The 15,600-nt window shown below is 43.6% G+C and overlaps 1 protein-coding gene across 3 annotated transcripts in view; it reads right to left on the bottom strand.

Annotated features, from left to right (window-relative positions):
* Positions 1-359: 359 nt before the first annotated feature.
* Positions 360-15,600, bottom strand: part of LOC105463935 (zinc finger and BTB domain containing 43) — a 33,644-nt gene continuing 18,403 nt past the window's right edge. For 2 of the 3 annotated variants that reach the window (XM_011711379.2, XM_071078355.1), the window contains one exon: positions 360-6,182. In XM_011711379.2, the coding sequence (XP_011709681.1) occupies positions 4,756-6,159 (1,404 nt within the window). In that variant the 5' untranslated portion in view covers positions 6,160-6,182 and the 3' untranslated portion in view covers positions 360-4,755. The remainder of the gene's footprint in view (positions 6,183-15,600) is intronic. The other variant, XM_011711377.3, reaches the window with a different exon arrangement.

The raw sequence follows: 15,600 nt of genomic DNA, 5'->3' as shown, positions 1-15,600 counted from the left end.
GGGACAAGGAGAGGGTGTGGCTACTAAACCCCACAAGCTGCCTGACAGGACTTGTGGGCCTTGGCAGAGGAGCCCAGCCACCGCCAACCCACAGCTGGCGGGAGGGAGTCGGGAATGAATTCCCTGACTTCCCTGTCCTCTCATCTGCCAGGCTCCATCCAGAGTGTCTCTGGATCCTGACCAGAAGCCAGGACAGGTCCCCAGTGGCCAACCTCCTGGAGAGAAGCGCACAGCAGGAAGGGGACCCAGAGGGACCCACAGAGAGCCTCTAGCACACCCCAAGTACCCGATGGGGCCAGTGGGGGTCTAAAATATTACTATAAATGCCTGCCTGGCAGTCACTCACTGCCCATTGGATCAGATTATTTGGCGTTTACTTACCGAAAGGCCACCATATAACTGTATTCTCAGGTGGCAAAACCCAGAGTCAAATAAGATGTGGTCATCTACTCATAGTGAAAAACAAAACTTTTACAAAGTTGACAGATAACATTTATTAAAACATGTCATACAAAAGGGCGTGATCTCTTCTATAAGAAGAAAATATTAAACATTAACATTCAATTAAGTAAAACCATGCTGTACACTGAAGACAGCAATATATAAAGACAAAACTATTCAACTTTTGCAACATAGGCATAACATTTCACAAAATATCAATAAGATATGCACCTAATGATAATCTGTTTATCATCAAATGGTTTTGTGGCCTAAGAGTCACCTGACTTGCATAAATAAAGTACTTTTCTGGACGAAACATTGGGAACCTCATAAAAGGAAAGGCAGCAGCAGCAACTAACATGACACAGGCTTCAAGCAAAAATTAAAAAAAAAAAAAAAAAAGTCACATTTGCAAAATGTGTTCCAGCATCTTCCCATAGGGTACTATCAGTAGAGATTTGAAATAAGAAACTTGTACCTTTAAATATGTAAGTAGCAAAGAAAAAACTCCAGACAAACCCTGGTTTCACTGAACAAAGTTAGTCACCCACTAAAGCAACCTAAATCACAAAATTGGCGGCACGGGAGGGATTGGGGATAACGTGATGCTGGTTTCCAGCATCCCCAAGTTATCAGAGAACTTCCAAAAGCAAAAACCTGGCCTCGCTGTGATGGCACCCTCTCCACGCCCACCCAGGAGGCCGCAGCACATCCTCTTCCCCAGGGAAAGCACGGCTTTGCAGCTTCTGCTCTGTCTCAACTTCACTTCCACAGCAGCTCGGGGGTGTGTGAGCCTCTCAAGGAGGGAGCCCCAGAGGCTAAGCAGCTTTCCCCAGTGGTTAGAAGCCAGCCTTAGGGTCAGGTTAGTTCAGCAAATGCCCACTAGAATGGAGGGGATCCTTTTGGGCAAGCTTTTAAAGTCGTGGCCAAAAGGGACCAGAGGAAGAGGAGACCTAGAAATCAGAATCAACAGGCTGGGGCCCTGGAGCGCCTGCAGGCAAGTTACACAGCCCTGCAGGGTAAGTTACCGCAGTCCTTCCTTAGTTAACGGTGACAGGCACTTCACCATGTGGATTACTATCATGTGTGTATCTAAAGGTAAAAGCATGGTATAAGTATGGTGTTTTTTTTGTTTTTGTTGTTTTGAGACGGAGTCTCACTCTGTTGCCAGGCTGGAGTGCGGTGGTGCAATCTTGGCTCACTGAAACCTCCGCCTCCCGAGTTCAAGTGATTCTCCTGCCTCAGCCTCCCGAGTAGCTGGGATTACAGGTGCGTGCCACCACGCCCGGCTAATTTTTGTGTTTTTAGTAGAGATGGGCTTTCACCATGTTGGTCAGGCTGGTAATGAACCCCTGACATCAGGTGATCCACCCACCTCGGCCTCCCAAAGTGCTGGGATTATAGGCGTGAGCCACCGCGCCTGGCCCCAAGTATGAATATTAAATACCACTGGTGGTGCCTTGAAGCCCTTTCCCATGGGGATTGAAGAAAAACCACAGTTAAGACTCAAAGTAGGGGACAAATAGCTTGGTTGTAGGCCACTGGCGTGATCCCTGAAAGATTATTTGAACAATGTTACCCATAACTACCCAAACTCATTAGGAAGGATAAAGATTTTCTAAAGCTATACTGAGGTGAAGAGAAGAGACTATTCCTCCAACCCAAGGTAAAAACCAGAGTTTACAAAAATTCACTTTTAATATTCAAATGAAAGCAATCCTCTTCTCCTGCCTCTCTGAACATGGCCAGCATTTCAGACACCCTACCTACCACCTCACAGGCTCTGGCTGCCTGATAAAAAAAATCCCAATGTTTACCAAAACCTCAAATACCACAACAAACTTAAAAGAACAGATGTGAGCAACTTATGTAAGTTCTACGTTTAGTAGCTGATGGACGCATAAGGCTTTCAAGAAGACGCTCTTCTCTTCACAACATATTAAAAAATCCTAGCACAACCGACTGCTTCCAAAACTCCCACCCAAGCGTGCCACCACTCTCGGCTGAACAGAACTCTTCCTCATGACGAGGGCACTACGCTGACTTCAGCAGAACTGAAGGACCACAACTCTCCCGGAAGAGCTGTATTTTCACTTCTCAGACTCTTCTCCCACAGTGTCCTAATGATCATGTGAGTAGTACAACGAGAAACAGCACACCAGACCTTCCAAACAGGCAGGAAACGCTCTGCTAACACCATGGGAGAGGGTGATCAGTTTTTGGCAGAACAGAATGGCATCACCACTTTAGTACTGAAACTGGTAATAATAGAACAATTTCTCCTCAAATATAATGGCTAGGATCATACCTAAACCCCACTGGCCTCTACCATGAGAAAAAGGAGACATTAGGCTTGATTGTACAGTCCCCTCTGTATACATGTGTCAGGTACACAGAGAAAAGACTGCTAACCAGTAACGTTTCAATACTAAGAGAAGCTATTAATGTGGTAAACAACCAAGAGGTAATATCTAGTTTCTAGGTTAAAAAAAAAAAAAAACTATATATATATATATTTATAATAAAGTTTTAAATACAAAGTGCTTTTTATATATCGAGAATGATACAGTGTTGTGAATAAATCCCTGTTTGTAATCTTGCTTACAAGAGTTAACTGGTAAATAAGTATTTTCCTTCCTCTTTCCAGACAATGTTTAATGAGTAAACACCTTGGTGTTAGGAGCTTGAGAATCAGAGGCCATTGCCAGCAATGTCTATTACATTACAGCAAAGCCAAACTTTTCAAATAAAATGTCACCCCAAATCCAAGAAAAATTACTTTTATTTTAAGGAAAAACGTTTTTATTTAGAAGTAAATAACCGAGTACGTTTATGGAAAAGATGACATAGTAGTAGCACCCTGTCCTACCCTGGTGATAACCTCAGGTACGTTACACAGCTTAAAAGCATGTGTAATATACCTTTCTTTTTAACCTAAACCATCTAGCTGATGGGCAGAAAAGGTCTCAGAATAGCTGCTGGTTTTTTTGTCGTGTTTTTTTTTTTCTGGTCGGCATAGCTTTGTGGACTTGTAAGTTTAAGCAGCTTTATCTATAATTTGGGAGCATGATTCTGTAGACTACTTTGCTAAACTTAGGACTCCTTTTAAAAGCACATTCCGGCGCTCATAAAGAACTGGCAGTATTAGCTCAGTGTACCCCCTAAAGAGTATCTCCCCCACCTTGAAAGAGTGTATTTTCAAGATTCTCCTTGGGCACGTTTTTTCCCCTTAAGTATAATCACTCATAGAATCCGGCCTATCTGCCCTCTCACTCTGGTTGGTGGAGTGTCACCTTAGCACTCTATGAACTGCCGAAGTTCACAGGGAACTCTCAGCCACAACTTGGGGCTCCTTCCCACTAAGTGTGGTCATGGACCACCCTCTTTGTAAAGCACCATAATCTAAGACAGAGCAGGGGCTGCAGCGGCCCGTGGTACCGTGGTCAGTCACAGCAGCTTGGTGTCTACCAGCCACAGAGCAGACCCCACTGCATGGAGGCTACAATTAACCAAACAGGATTTGGGAAAGCAAACCAATGAGAAATACCTATCTCTGGCACCCTAGAGAATTACAATTAGATACAAATGTCCAAACTCAAATGTTAGAACTAAAATACAAAACACTGCCTTATCAAGAGTCTGAAACACCTTGTGACAGTAGTGGCATCTTACAGAAACTGACAAGGGCACTATGTCAGCCTTGTACCGTAAGTTATCTGTTTCATATTTAGAACGTCATTCTCTTAGCATCTCCATAGTTTTAGTGAAAATATCCTTTAGAAAGAATAAAACCAGACAACAGAGCTCTGTTAACCAATTTCTCATCCTAGGAATCACATTAGTTGTAGCTTTTACATAAGTAGCACTTCCTTCAGGGAAATAGCTATCAAAACAAATCCACATTACCTAAGTATCTATAGCAAGAGCAAAATAAAATTTCAGCATGACCTTGTAGTAATGAGTGATCCAAAGCTGCTGCCACCCGAAACGGAACTGGTGGGTGGAGTCCAGTTCCAAGTGCAGGTGTATCTGTCCACCTGTTTCAATCACAACCGGTCAGAAGGTTTCCCTTGCCAGCTGGGCGGTGGGTTAACTCACCCCATTACCCATTCCAGGCCAGGACTGGAACACACAAATTTGAGGAATTAGATTTTTTTAATTGGCCTACTTAGAGCTGGTCTTTCAGAAATATCTTCCTTTTTTTTTTTTAAGCTTCTCTCATAATAGCAAGTAGCACGCATCATCTGTGCCCAGATTTGCATTAATTACCATAGTTTATTTTTGTGCATGCCACTCAAGGGCCAGATCCTATTTTTAGTTAGCCTCAGTTGTATTCTGCTCAGCCTTTGCAGCTTCGTAGGACTTGGTACAAGAAGTCACATGCCGGTGGAAACTGTCCCTCCACATAAACCTCTTTGCACAGATATTACACTCATACGGCTTTATGCCCGTGTGAATTTTCATGTGGCCCACGAGGTGGTGCTTCATTTTGAATTTCTTACCGCAGACGCCACAGCCGTAAGGCCGCAGACCGAGGTGCATGCTCATGTGCCGATCTCTCTGACTCTTGTGAGTGAAACTCTTCCCACACTGACAAGGATACAGCTTGTCGGTGGCTGAGAATCCTAAGTGGGAAGCTTCTTCTTTAATCCCTGTTACCATTTCAATATTCTCACTGTAGCCTGCTGCGAGGGCAGCCTCCTGTCTGTGCCCAATGAGGTTCCCGTCCGACCTCTCTCCGGAAAACTCTTCCATGGAAGAGCCATAGAAATCCACCTGCTCATCATAATTGCTTTCATCAGCCTGTTCATCAAACTCGGCTTCCACTTTCTTCTCCCCGATGTGGAAGTCCTCCTCCACTCCCGAAGGCTGGACGGTGTGCTCGGTCTGCACGGTGTTGATGGACTCTGTGACCTGATGCTCGTCGTAGGCCGCGTGCACGTCCATGCCCTCGCAAGCCTGTTCTAAGCGCTCGGGCTTCACGTGGATCCAGCGTTTGTGAGCCATGATGCTGGGCTTGCTGTACATGGGCCGGGTGTAGTGGAACTCGGCGCTGTCGCTGGCGCCCTCCTCCCCATCCTGGCTCGCCATTTCCGTGCTCAGGCGGTCATGCTCTGTGGACGAGTTGCTGGGCAGGTATTCGTGCTCGGTGAGCTGGGATGACAGCTCGTCTTTGGTGCTCTCCTCTTCATTTTCACCATCCCTCAGTTCTTGGGCTTTGGGAAAATCAGTATGACCTCCCGAGCCCAGCTCAAAGCTCTCTACCAGGCCATTGTAACTACTGCTGCTTGGTGACTGGTGGTCACTGCCATGATTTAGCTTCTGACAAAGGACTGTAGGGTTTCCCTCTAAAACTTCAGTGCATTTGTCTACCACATGCCACATCTGGAGGAAGCTTGCCGCTGTCAAGTAACTAACAATTTCTGGAGCGGGCATTACTAGACGTCCTGTATAGCTGGACAGGAGAATGTTCTCAAACACTCTTGGGTTCATCACATCAGGCAAAACAATTCTCCTGCTGTTTTTCAGGAGTACCTGGTCACAAAAGTAGGGTGAACTGGCAGCGAGAACGGCTTTGTGTGCCCGGAAAATGTGGCCTTGGACAACAATGGAGACGTCACATAATTGTCCTTGCTGGCGCTGCTGGTTCAGTTTCTGTAGGATGGTGCTGGAAAAATCAGGAAATTCTACCCGAAAAGAGTTTGCTCCAGGCTCCATTTCATCACAAATCTTGTTCGGTGCTACAAGAAAAAGAAAAATTAGTACTAATTCCAGCCCAAAGATAAATGTATTTTATCCCCTTCTCCATCCTTAAGACAAGTTCCAAAGTTCCACAAGGTCCTCTAGCCTATGGGCCCCCCGGGATTCAATCCCTAGGGTAAAGCTTGCAGGTGCAAGTTTGCCAAAGGCAGGACTCACCACCGCTCCTTGTGGAACTCCTGATTTTGGCTCTGTGTCTGTGGGTAAGAGGACGGAATCCAGTGACAGGATTTGTAAGCTATACAAATCTCCCAAGTAAAACCAAGTACTGTAAATATTTACAGTTAAAACAAACGATACCCATTCAAATTATATATATATATATATTTTAATGAAATGGGGTCTTGCTTTGTTGCCCAGGCCGGAGTGCAGTGGCACAATCATAGCTCACTGCAGCCTTGAACTCTTGGGTAATCAAGCAATCTCCTGCCTCAGCCTCCTGAGCAGCTGGGACTATACGTACATGCCACCATGCCCAGCTAGTTTTTTTTTTTTTTTGAGACGGAGTTTCGCTCTTGTTGCCCAGGCTGGAGTGCAATGGCGTGATCTCGGCTCATTGCCACCTCCACCTTCCGTTTTTGAGCAATTCTCCTGTCTCAGCCTCCCGAGTAGCTGGGATTACAGGCGCCCACCACTACACCTGGTTAAATTTTTTTTTTTTTTTGCATTTTTAGTAGAGATGGGGTCTCACTATGTTGGCCAGGCTGGTCTCAAACTCCTGACCTCATGATCCGCCCACCTTGGCCTCCCAAAGTGCTGGGATTACAGGTGTGAGCCACCGCGCCTGGCTGCCCAGCTAGTTTTTTAAAAAAATTAATTAATTTTTTTTTTTTTTTTGTAGAGACAGGTGTCTCACTTTGTTGCCCAGGTTCGTCTTGAACTTCTGGCTTCAAGTGATCCACCTGCCTCAGCCTCCTAAAGTGTTGGGATTACAGGCATGAGCCACTGCTTCTGGCAGAATTTTTTTTAAAGAGATGAAGTCTCACTCTTTTACCCAGGCTGGAGTGTAGTGGCACCATCATAGCTACTGCAGTCTCGAACTCCTGGGCTCAAGTGATCCTTTCACCTCAGCCTCCTGTGTAGCTGGGACTATGGGTATACACCACTGTGCCCATCTCAAAATGACAGAACTTTTAAGCCTCAGATTTAACTGCTATTTGACAGGTTGTGGTGAGGGTGGGAGAACAGAATAGAGGGAACAAGGAAAAGCATATGCAAAGGCTCTGAGGCAGGAATGCATTTGGCAATTGCAAGGAACTGAAAGGAGACCATTAGACTAGAGTACATTAAGGGAGTGAGGGGCCCGGGGGCTGGAGCAGTGAGGACAGGACAATTGCACCTTTGGTCTTTCACCACTAAAGGGGCACAGTCACTCAGGCCCTGAGCTTTCTCCAGCTGCTGCCAGCATTTTAGCTAAGGGCTTCTGAGGATATGAAACTGAATGAAACTGCAAGGTGAGCTATTTTCTTATCTGGTGATCTCCAAACTGTCTAAAGAGTTATAGACCAAACACGATAGTTAAGTAGTCCCTGCTACCGAACAGAGTCCATCAGAAGACAAAGTTATAACAAAGAATAAGGCATTGCCTGTGTTGCTACGGTAAATATATTCTGTGGGGTAAGTCAAACATTAGAAATAATTCCTAACAATGGCACACAAGATGAGCTGTGCTAGAGATCCTGCCCATACTCTGTAATTCCCCAAAATTCTGTAATTAAAGCAAAAAAACCACCCAAACGATTTATCACTGCTATATGTCACCTTGCTCTGATACTATATCCAAAGATTGCTAAATTATCAAGTTTTCTTTTTTTTTTTTGAGACAGGGTCTCACTCTTGTCACCCACGCTGGAGTACAGTGGCGTGATCACAGCTCACTGCAGTCTCAAACTCCTGGGCTCAGGTGATCCTCCCATCTTAGCCTCCTGAGTAGCTGGGACTTCAGGCGTGCACCACCATACCTGGCAAATTTTTGTATTTTTTGCAGAGACAGGGTTTCGCCACGTTGCCCAGGCTGGTCTCAAATTCCTGAACTCAAGCGATCTGCCCACTTGGCCTTCCAAAGTGCTGGAATGACAGGCGTGAGCCACAGTGCCCAGCCCCAAGTTTTCTAAGTATAAACAGAGCCAGACAACCCAGACAAAGACTGAAAGCCATCTTCGAGGGATAGGGAGAGATGACGAGAAGAAATGAAGGTTTCTTGAGTAATTATGATTTGCTAGGGACTGTATACCTTTTTTCACTTAATCTTTATAATTTACTCTGCAAATGTAGGGCTTGATTGTGTGAAGTTCAGCTATTTTAAGAAATTTTCCCAAGGTTAAAAGCTAGTTTTTATTACGTTGAGATGTGAATCCAGGTCTGGATGACTCTGAAGTCTGTGATTTTTCCTATCACATCACTCTGCCTCCTCTAAGATGCCAAAAATGCCAGATTAGGCACTAATAATTTTAAAAGACAGCATTTTTAGAGTGAAGTATTACAGTTTTATGCATCTTAAAACATTTCATAGTAATTTAAAACAAAAATAGATCGTGAAATAAATGATTTAGGTATTCGTAATTTCAAAAAGAAAAGTTGACTATATAAATGAGTAGACTAAAAGTATGTAAATTCTGGAAACTACATCTGGGTGAACAGATTCTCTGCTAGATCTCACCACTGTAGAATTTTGTTTTTAGCTATTTGAAAAAGGGGGTGTGGGATAACACATGCACATGTAAAAAAAATTTATAGAAAGGTGTAAAAAAAATCTCTCCATCATTTATTCCTAGTCTCCCCCAAAGGAAATCACCATTAAACTCCTGTTTATATTTCTAGAAACTTCTCTGTGCATATATCAGAATAAATCATATACATCCTTTAAAAATCCCTACTCAACTGGGTTCATTACCTACATTTTATTCTACACTTAGCTTTTGTCACTTAATATATCTTGGAGATCTTCCCACATTAGTACAAGAAGAGCTAACTCATTCTGTTTAATGGCCACATAGCTTTCTATTATATGGATGTATCGTAATTTAAGCAGTTCTCCTCTTACAGAATTTCAGTTGGCAGGGGTTTTAAAATCACAAGCAATGCTATAATAGATATTTCTGCATAACTATCTTGCACACCTTTGGAAATATCCATAGCTTAATTTCTACCAGTGGAACTGCTGGTTTAAAAGGCTGTGCATTTGACATAGCCTTGAACTCTTGGGTCATCAAGCAATCCTTCTGCCTCAGCCTCTCCAGTAGCTGGGACTATAGGCATGCTACCACGCCTGGCTAATGTTTTTAAAAAATTTTCTGATACATATTACCAAACTACTTGCCAGAAAGGCTGCACCAAGTCACACCCTCACCAATAATCAACACTCTTACCAAGACTGGATATCATTTAACAAGAAAAATAAAGCCTGCCTATCTTCTAAGTGACATGATTCATTCCTGCATTTCCTTAATTACGAATGAGGCTGGCACTCTGTACTTAGTTTACTGGTCATTTGTGGTTTTCTCTTATAAAATCAGTCACATCCTTGATGCAAATAAATTGGGCAATTAATCTTATTGATCTGTAGGGCTTTTTGTAAATTCAGGAAGTTAACTTTATCCTATGTTGTGATTTTTTTTCAGTTAGCTGATTTTACAGATTTTTTTGCCAAGATGAAATTTACATAAAATAACTACTCTTTGCTTTTACTCTTTGCTCCAGGGTTTGTGTCAGACATAGGAGGGCATTTACACCTCCAAATTTATTATTATTATTATTATTATTATTATTTTGAGATGGAGTCTTGCTCTGTCGCCCGGGCTGGAGTGCAGTGGCCGAATCTCAGCTCACTGCAAGCTCCGCCTCCCGGGTTTACACCATTCTCCTGCCACTGCGCCCGGCCCAAATTTATTATTTATTATTATTTTTTAGAGATGGGGTCTCACTGTGTTGCCCAGGCTGGTCTGAAACTCCTGGGCTCAAGCAATCCTCCTGCCTCAGCCTCCCAAAGTGCTGGGATTACAGGTGTAAGCCATTGCATCTGGCCCAAAATTATTTTTGAAAATAAAAATGAAGGCTGGGTGCGGTGGCTCACACCTGTAACCCTAGCAGTTTGGGAGGCTGAGGCAGGCGGATCACGAGGTCAGGAGATTGAGACCATCCTGGCTAATACGGTGAAGTCCCGTCTCTACTAAAACTACAAAAAAATAGCCGGGCGTGGTGGCAGGCACCTGTAGTCCCAGCTACTCGGGAGGCTGAGGCAGGAGAATGGCGTGAACTTGGGAGGCAGAGCTTGCAGTGAGCCGAGATGGCGCCACTGCACTCCAGCCTGGGCGACTGAGCGAGACTCCGTCTCAAAAAATAAATAAATAAATAAATAAATAAACAAAAAATAAAACCTTTAATACATGGGAGTTTATTTTGGCATGAAGAATAAGGTTGGGACCCAGCCCCTTTTTCTCCAAAATGGCTAGCCTATTTTTCTAACATTATTTGTCAAATAACCTATGCTTTCTTCATAAAGTGCAGGTATCTGTTGTGGAATTTTTGTTTGTTTGTTTGTTTTGAGATGGAGTTTCACTCTTGTTGCCTAGGCTGGAGTGCATTGGTGCGATCTCAGCTCACCACAACCTCCGCCTCCCAGGTTCAAGCGATTCTTCTGCCTCAGCCTCCCAAGTAGCTGGGATTACAGGCATGTGCCACCATGCCCGACTGATTTTGTATTTTTTTGTTTAGTAGAGACAGGGTTTCACCATGTTGGTTAGGCTGATCTCCAACTCCCGACCTCAGGTGATCCACCCGCCTCAGCCTCCCAAAGTGCTGGGATTACAGGCGTGAGCCAGCTCTCCTGGCCTCTGTTGTGGAATTCTAAATGACTGAGAATAAGACATTTAAAATCCGTTCTAAAAAAATAAATGCCACAAGGGAGGTTATGGAAAATGGTGGAGTCAGAAGCTCCATGGGTCGGTCCCTCCACCAATACAATCAGGAAGCTGAAAAAATGATCAAAATCACGATTTCAGGACTCTGGAAGCAGATCAGACACTCACAGCAATCAAGAGAGTGCTGGATGAAGGCAGGCTGCTGAAGCTCAGGAGAGACCAGTGTGCATAAATCCCCATTCCGCAGCCCTGCCACACGCAGCCTGCAGGAAGGTGGCCTGTGTTCCCACAGCAGCTGGCTCATACAAGGAGTGGGGGGTGGAGGAAGGACCTTGTCCTCCAAAAATGTGCGGTTGTGCATTTTGTCCAGTCTGGCAAACTTGCTCAGCTTTGTTTTGGCCCCCTCAGGCTGCAGTGGTTTCCCTGGTGGCACCTATCACAAGATTTAAGACACCTACACTACCTCTGTACACTCACATACACAGATCCAGACAGTTAAGAAAATCTTCCAGGTCACAGGCTGGCTGCATGGATAAGAGAAAAAAAAACTCAAGCAACTACATACAACAAGGAATAGAGACTTCACAAAATAGGGAAAGTCATTGTACAAACAGAAACTGTAACCTCACCAAGTCACAAAAGCAATCCCTGAGGCGGCGTAGAATCTGATTTCCAGAGTTAACCACAATATCATACTCCAAAATGTCCAATTCTCAACAAGAAAGTAAAAACATACACACAAAAAGGAATATACAGTGCACTCACAGGAAAAAGAATCAGAAACACTGTCACTGAGGAAACACCAACACTAGAATCACACGTCGCAGAGGTTAAATCCACTGTTCTAAATATGCTCAAAGAACAAAAGAAAATGATGAATAAGGAAAATCAGGATAACAATGTCAATAAGGAGACAGAAACCATAAAAAGGGGCCAGGAGGCCAGGCACGGTGGCTCACGCCTATAATCCCAGAACTCTGGGAGGCCGAGGCGGGCGGATCACGAGGTCAGGAGATGGAGACCATCCTGGCTAATACGGTGAAACCCCGTCTCTACTAAAAAAAAATAAAAAATTAGCCGGGCATGGTGGTGGGAAACTGTAGTCCCAGCTATTCGGGAGGCTAAGGCAGGAGAATGGCTTGAACCCTGGAGGTGGAGCTTGCAGTGAGCTGAGAACATGCCACTGCACTCCAGCCTAGGCGACAAAGCGTGACTCCATCTCAAAAAAAAAAAAGCGGGGGGCGCCAGGAGTAGTGGTGGCTCACGCCTGTAATCCCAGCACTTTGGAAGGTCAAGGTGGGCAGATCACTTGGGGTCAGAAGTTCGAGACCAGCCTGGCCAACATGGTGAAACTCCATCTCTACTAAAAATGTAAAAATTGGCCGGGCGTGGGCCGGATGTGGTGGCTCACGCCTGCAATCCCAGCACTTTGGGAGGCCGAGATGGGCAGATCACCTGAGGTCAGGAGTTCCAGACTAGCCTTCAACAAATACAAAAATAAGCTGGGCGTGGTGGCGGGTGCCTGTAATCCCAGCTATTCAGGAGGCTGAGGCAAGAGAACTGCTTGAACCCGGGAGGTGGAGGTTGCAATAAGCCAAGATTGTTCCATTGCACTCCAGCCTGGGTGACAAGAGCAAACCTTCGTCTCAAAAAAAAAAAAAAAAAAAAAAAAACCATGGCTGGGCATTGTGGTATAAGCCTGTAGTCCCAGCTACTCAGGAGGCTGAGGCATGAGTATCGCTTGAACCTGGGAGGTGGAGGTTACAGTGAGCCAAGATCACGCCACTGCACTTCAGCCTGAGCGACAGAGTGATGCTCTGTCTCAAAAAAAAAAAAAAAAAAAAGAAAATAAATTATAAAAAGGAACCAAATGGAAAAAGCTGGAGCTGAAAGGTACAACAATGCATTATGGGCTGGACTGCATTTCCCCGCTGCCCGTCAGTTCACACACTGAAGCTGTAATGCCCTGCACCTCAGAATCTGGCTATATTTACAAGTAGAGCCTTTAGGAGGTGATTAACCTAAATGAGGCCATTTAGATGCACCCTAACACAGTATGATGGGTGTCCCAATAAGGTGAGATTTGGACACACAGAGACACTACGGATGCACAAAGAAAAGACTCTGTATGGGCCCAGTGAGAAGGAGGTCATCCGCAAGCTGAGGAAGAAGGCCATAGAAGAACCCAAACCTGCTAACATCTTGATTGCAGACTGCCCACTTCCAGAACTGTGAGAAAATACATTTCCATTGCTTAAGCTACCCAGCCTGTAGTATTTTGTTACAGTAGTCGTGGCAAACTAATACAAGCTGAAATTACATGTTCATAAGAGGGGGGTTCAATGGCATGCTTGAGCAGGCAGAAGGAAAAAAAAAATTAACAAACTCAAAGATAAGGTAAATAAAATTCAGTTGAAGAGTAGAAAGAGAGAAGAATGAAGCAAAATGAGCTGGGCACAGTCACTCATGCCTGTAATCCCAGCACTCTGGGAGGCTGAGGTGGGAGGATCGCTTGAGTCCGGGAGTTCGAGACCAGCCTGGGCAACATAGTGAGAACCTGTCTCGACCAAAAATACAACAGCCAGGCATGGTGGCATGCATCTGTAGTCCCAGCTACACAAGAGGCTGAGGTGGGAGGATCGCTTGAGGACAGGAGGTTGAGGCTGCAGTGAGCCATGTTCATGTCACTATACTCCAGCCTACATGACACAGTGAGACTCTGTCTCAACAACAACAACAACCACCACAACAAAAGAAAAATGAACAGAACCTGAGGTGCCTGTGGGACACCATCATACATATCATGGGAGTTTCAGAAGTAGAGGCACAGAAAACGGCTGAAAAACAATGGGAAAAAATACATAATGGTCAAACACGTCTAAAAACTGATAAAAGATTTGAATCTACACATCCAAGAAGCTCAACAAACTCTAGGCAGGATAAAATACATTACAGTCAAACTGTAGAAACAGCCAAAGCCAAAGAGAATCTTGAAAGCTGCAAGAGAGAAGCTCCTAGTCAAGTAAAAGAGATCCTCACTAAAATTAACAGCTAATTTTTCATCAGAAACCATAAGCAGAAACCATATGGAGGCCATAGGCAGTAGGACAATCTATTTAAAGCGCTTAAAAAAAAAAAATCTGTCAATTAAGATCTGGCAAAAGTATCTTTTCAAGAATGAAGGAGAAACTAAGACATTCCCAGAGAAACAAAAGCTAAGGATGTTCGCTACCTGTAGACTTGCTCTACAAGAAATGCTAAAGCGGTCCTTCAGGCTGAGATAAAAGAACGGCTAAACAGAAATTCAAAGCCACATAAAAAAGCTAAGATTGCTGGTAAAGGTTAACTACTCAGGTAAATATGTAAGTCACCACTGGTTGGGCTCAGTAGCTCATGCCTATAATCCCACCACTTTCAAAGGCCAAGGCAGGTGGATCATTTGAGTCAGAAGTTATGATCAACCTGGTCAACATGGTGAAATCCCATTTCTACTAAAAAAAAAAAAAGCAAAAATTAGCCAGGTGTGGTGGCATGCACCTGTAATACCAGTTACTCGGGAGGCTGAAGCAGTAGAATCACTCCAACCCAGGAGGTGGAGGTTGCAGTGAGTGGAGATCGCACCACTGCACTCCAGCCTGGGCAACAGAGTGAGAATCTGTCTCAGAAAAAAAAAAAAGCCATCATTGCTATACTTTCGGTTTATAATTCTTTTGTTTCTATATTATTTAAAAGGCTAACGAATGCATAAAACAATAATTATAAATCTATGTTAATATACGTATTATACAATGTATAAAAATGTAATCAGTGACAACGACAACATGAAGGTGAAGGGACAGGAGATATACTGTGCTGTGACTGTACTAAACCTAAGTTGGTATTATTCAAGGTAAGTTGTTAAAAGTTTAAAATGTTAATTGCAAACCCCAAAGTAACTACTAAGAAAATAATGAAAAACATACACAAAAAGAAGAGAATCAAAATGGTTTACTGCCAAACAAACCCAAAACCTCTAAATAATAAAAAATATGATGAGGGCAATAATGGAAGAATTGAGGAATAAAAAACGTGTAAGACATACAGAAAACAAATATCTAAATTGTAAAGTGAATCTTTCCTTGTCAGTAACTAGATTAAAAAACGACTCATCTACGTGCAGTCTACAAGAGACTCACTTTAGCTGCCCAGGTGAGCACGAGACTCACTTTGGATATAATGACACAAAGAGGTTGAAAGTAAAAGGATGAAAGAAAATATTCCATGTAATCGCAACAAAAAAATGGTCTGAGATGGCTATATTATTAGAAATGATCGCTTTTAAGTCAAAAAAGGTTACAAGAGACAATTATATGTTGAGTAAAAAGGTTCAATTCTATCAAGAAAATATAACAATTATAAACATATACACACCTAACAATATAACTCTAAAATACACGAAGTAAAAGTGGATAAAACTGAAGGAAGAAATAGACAGTTCTATAACAATAGGTGGAGACTCCAATACCCCACTTTCAAGAATACACAGAAAAAAGCAGACGGA

This window comes from Macaca nemestrina, chromosome 14 (genome assembly GCF_043159975.1).
Source record: "Macaca nemestrina isolate mMacNem1 chromosome 14, mMacNem.hap1, whole genome shotgun sequence".
Classification (NCBI taxonomy): domain Eukaryota; kingdom Metazoa; phylum Chordata; class Mammalia; order Primates; family Cercopithecidae; genus Macaca; species Macaca nemestrina.
Note: the sequence above shows the minus strand (reverse complement) of the source record. Positions and strands in the feature narration are given on the sequence as shown.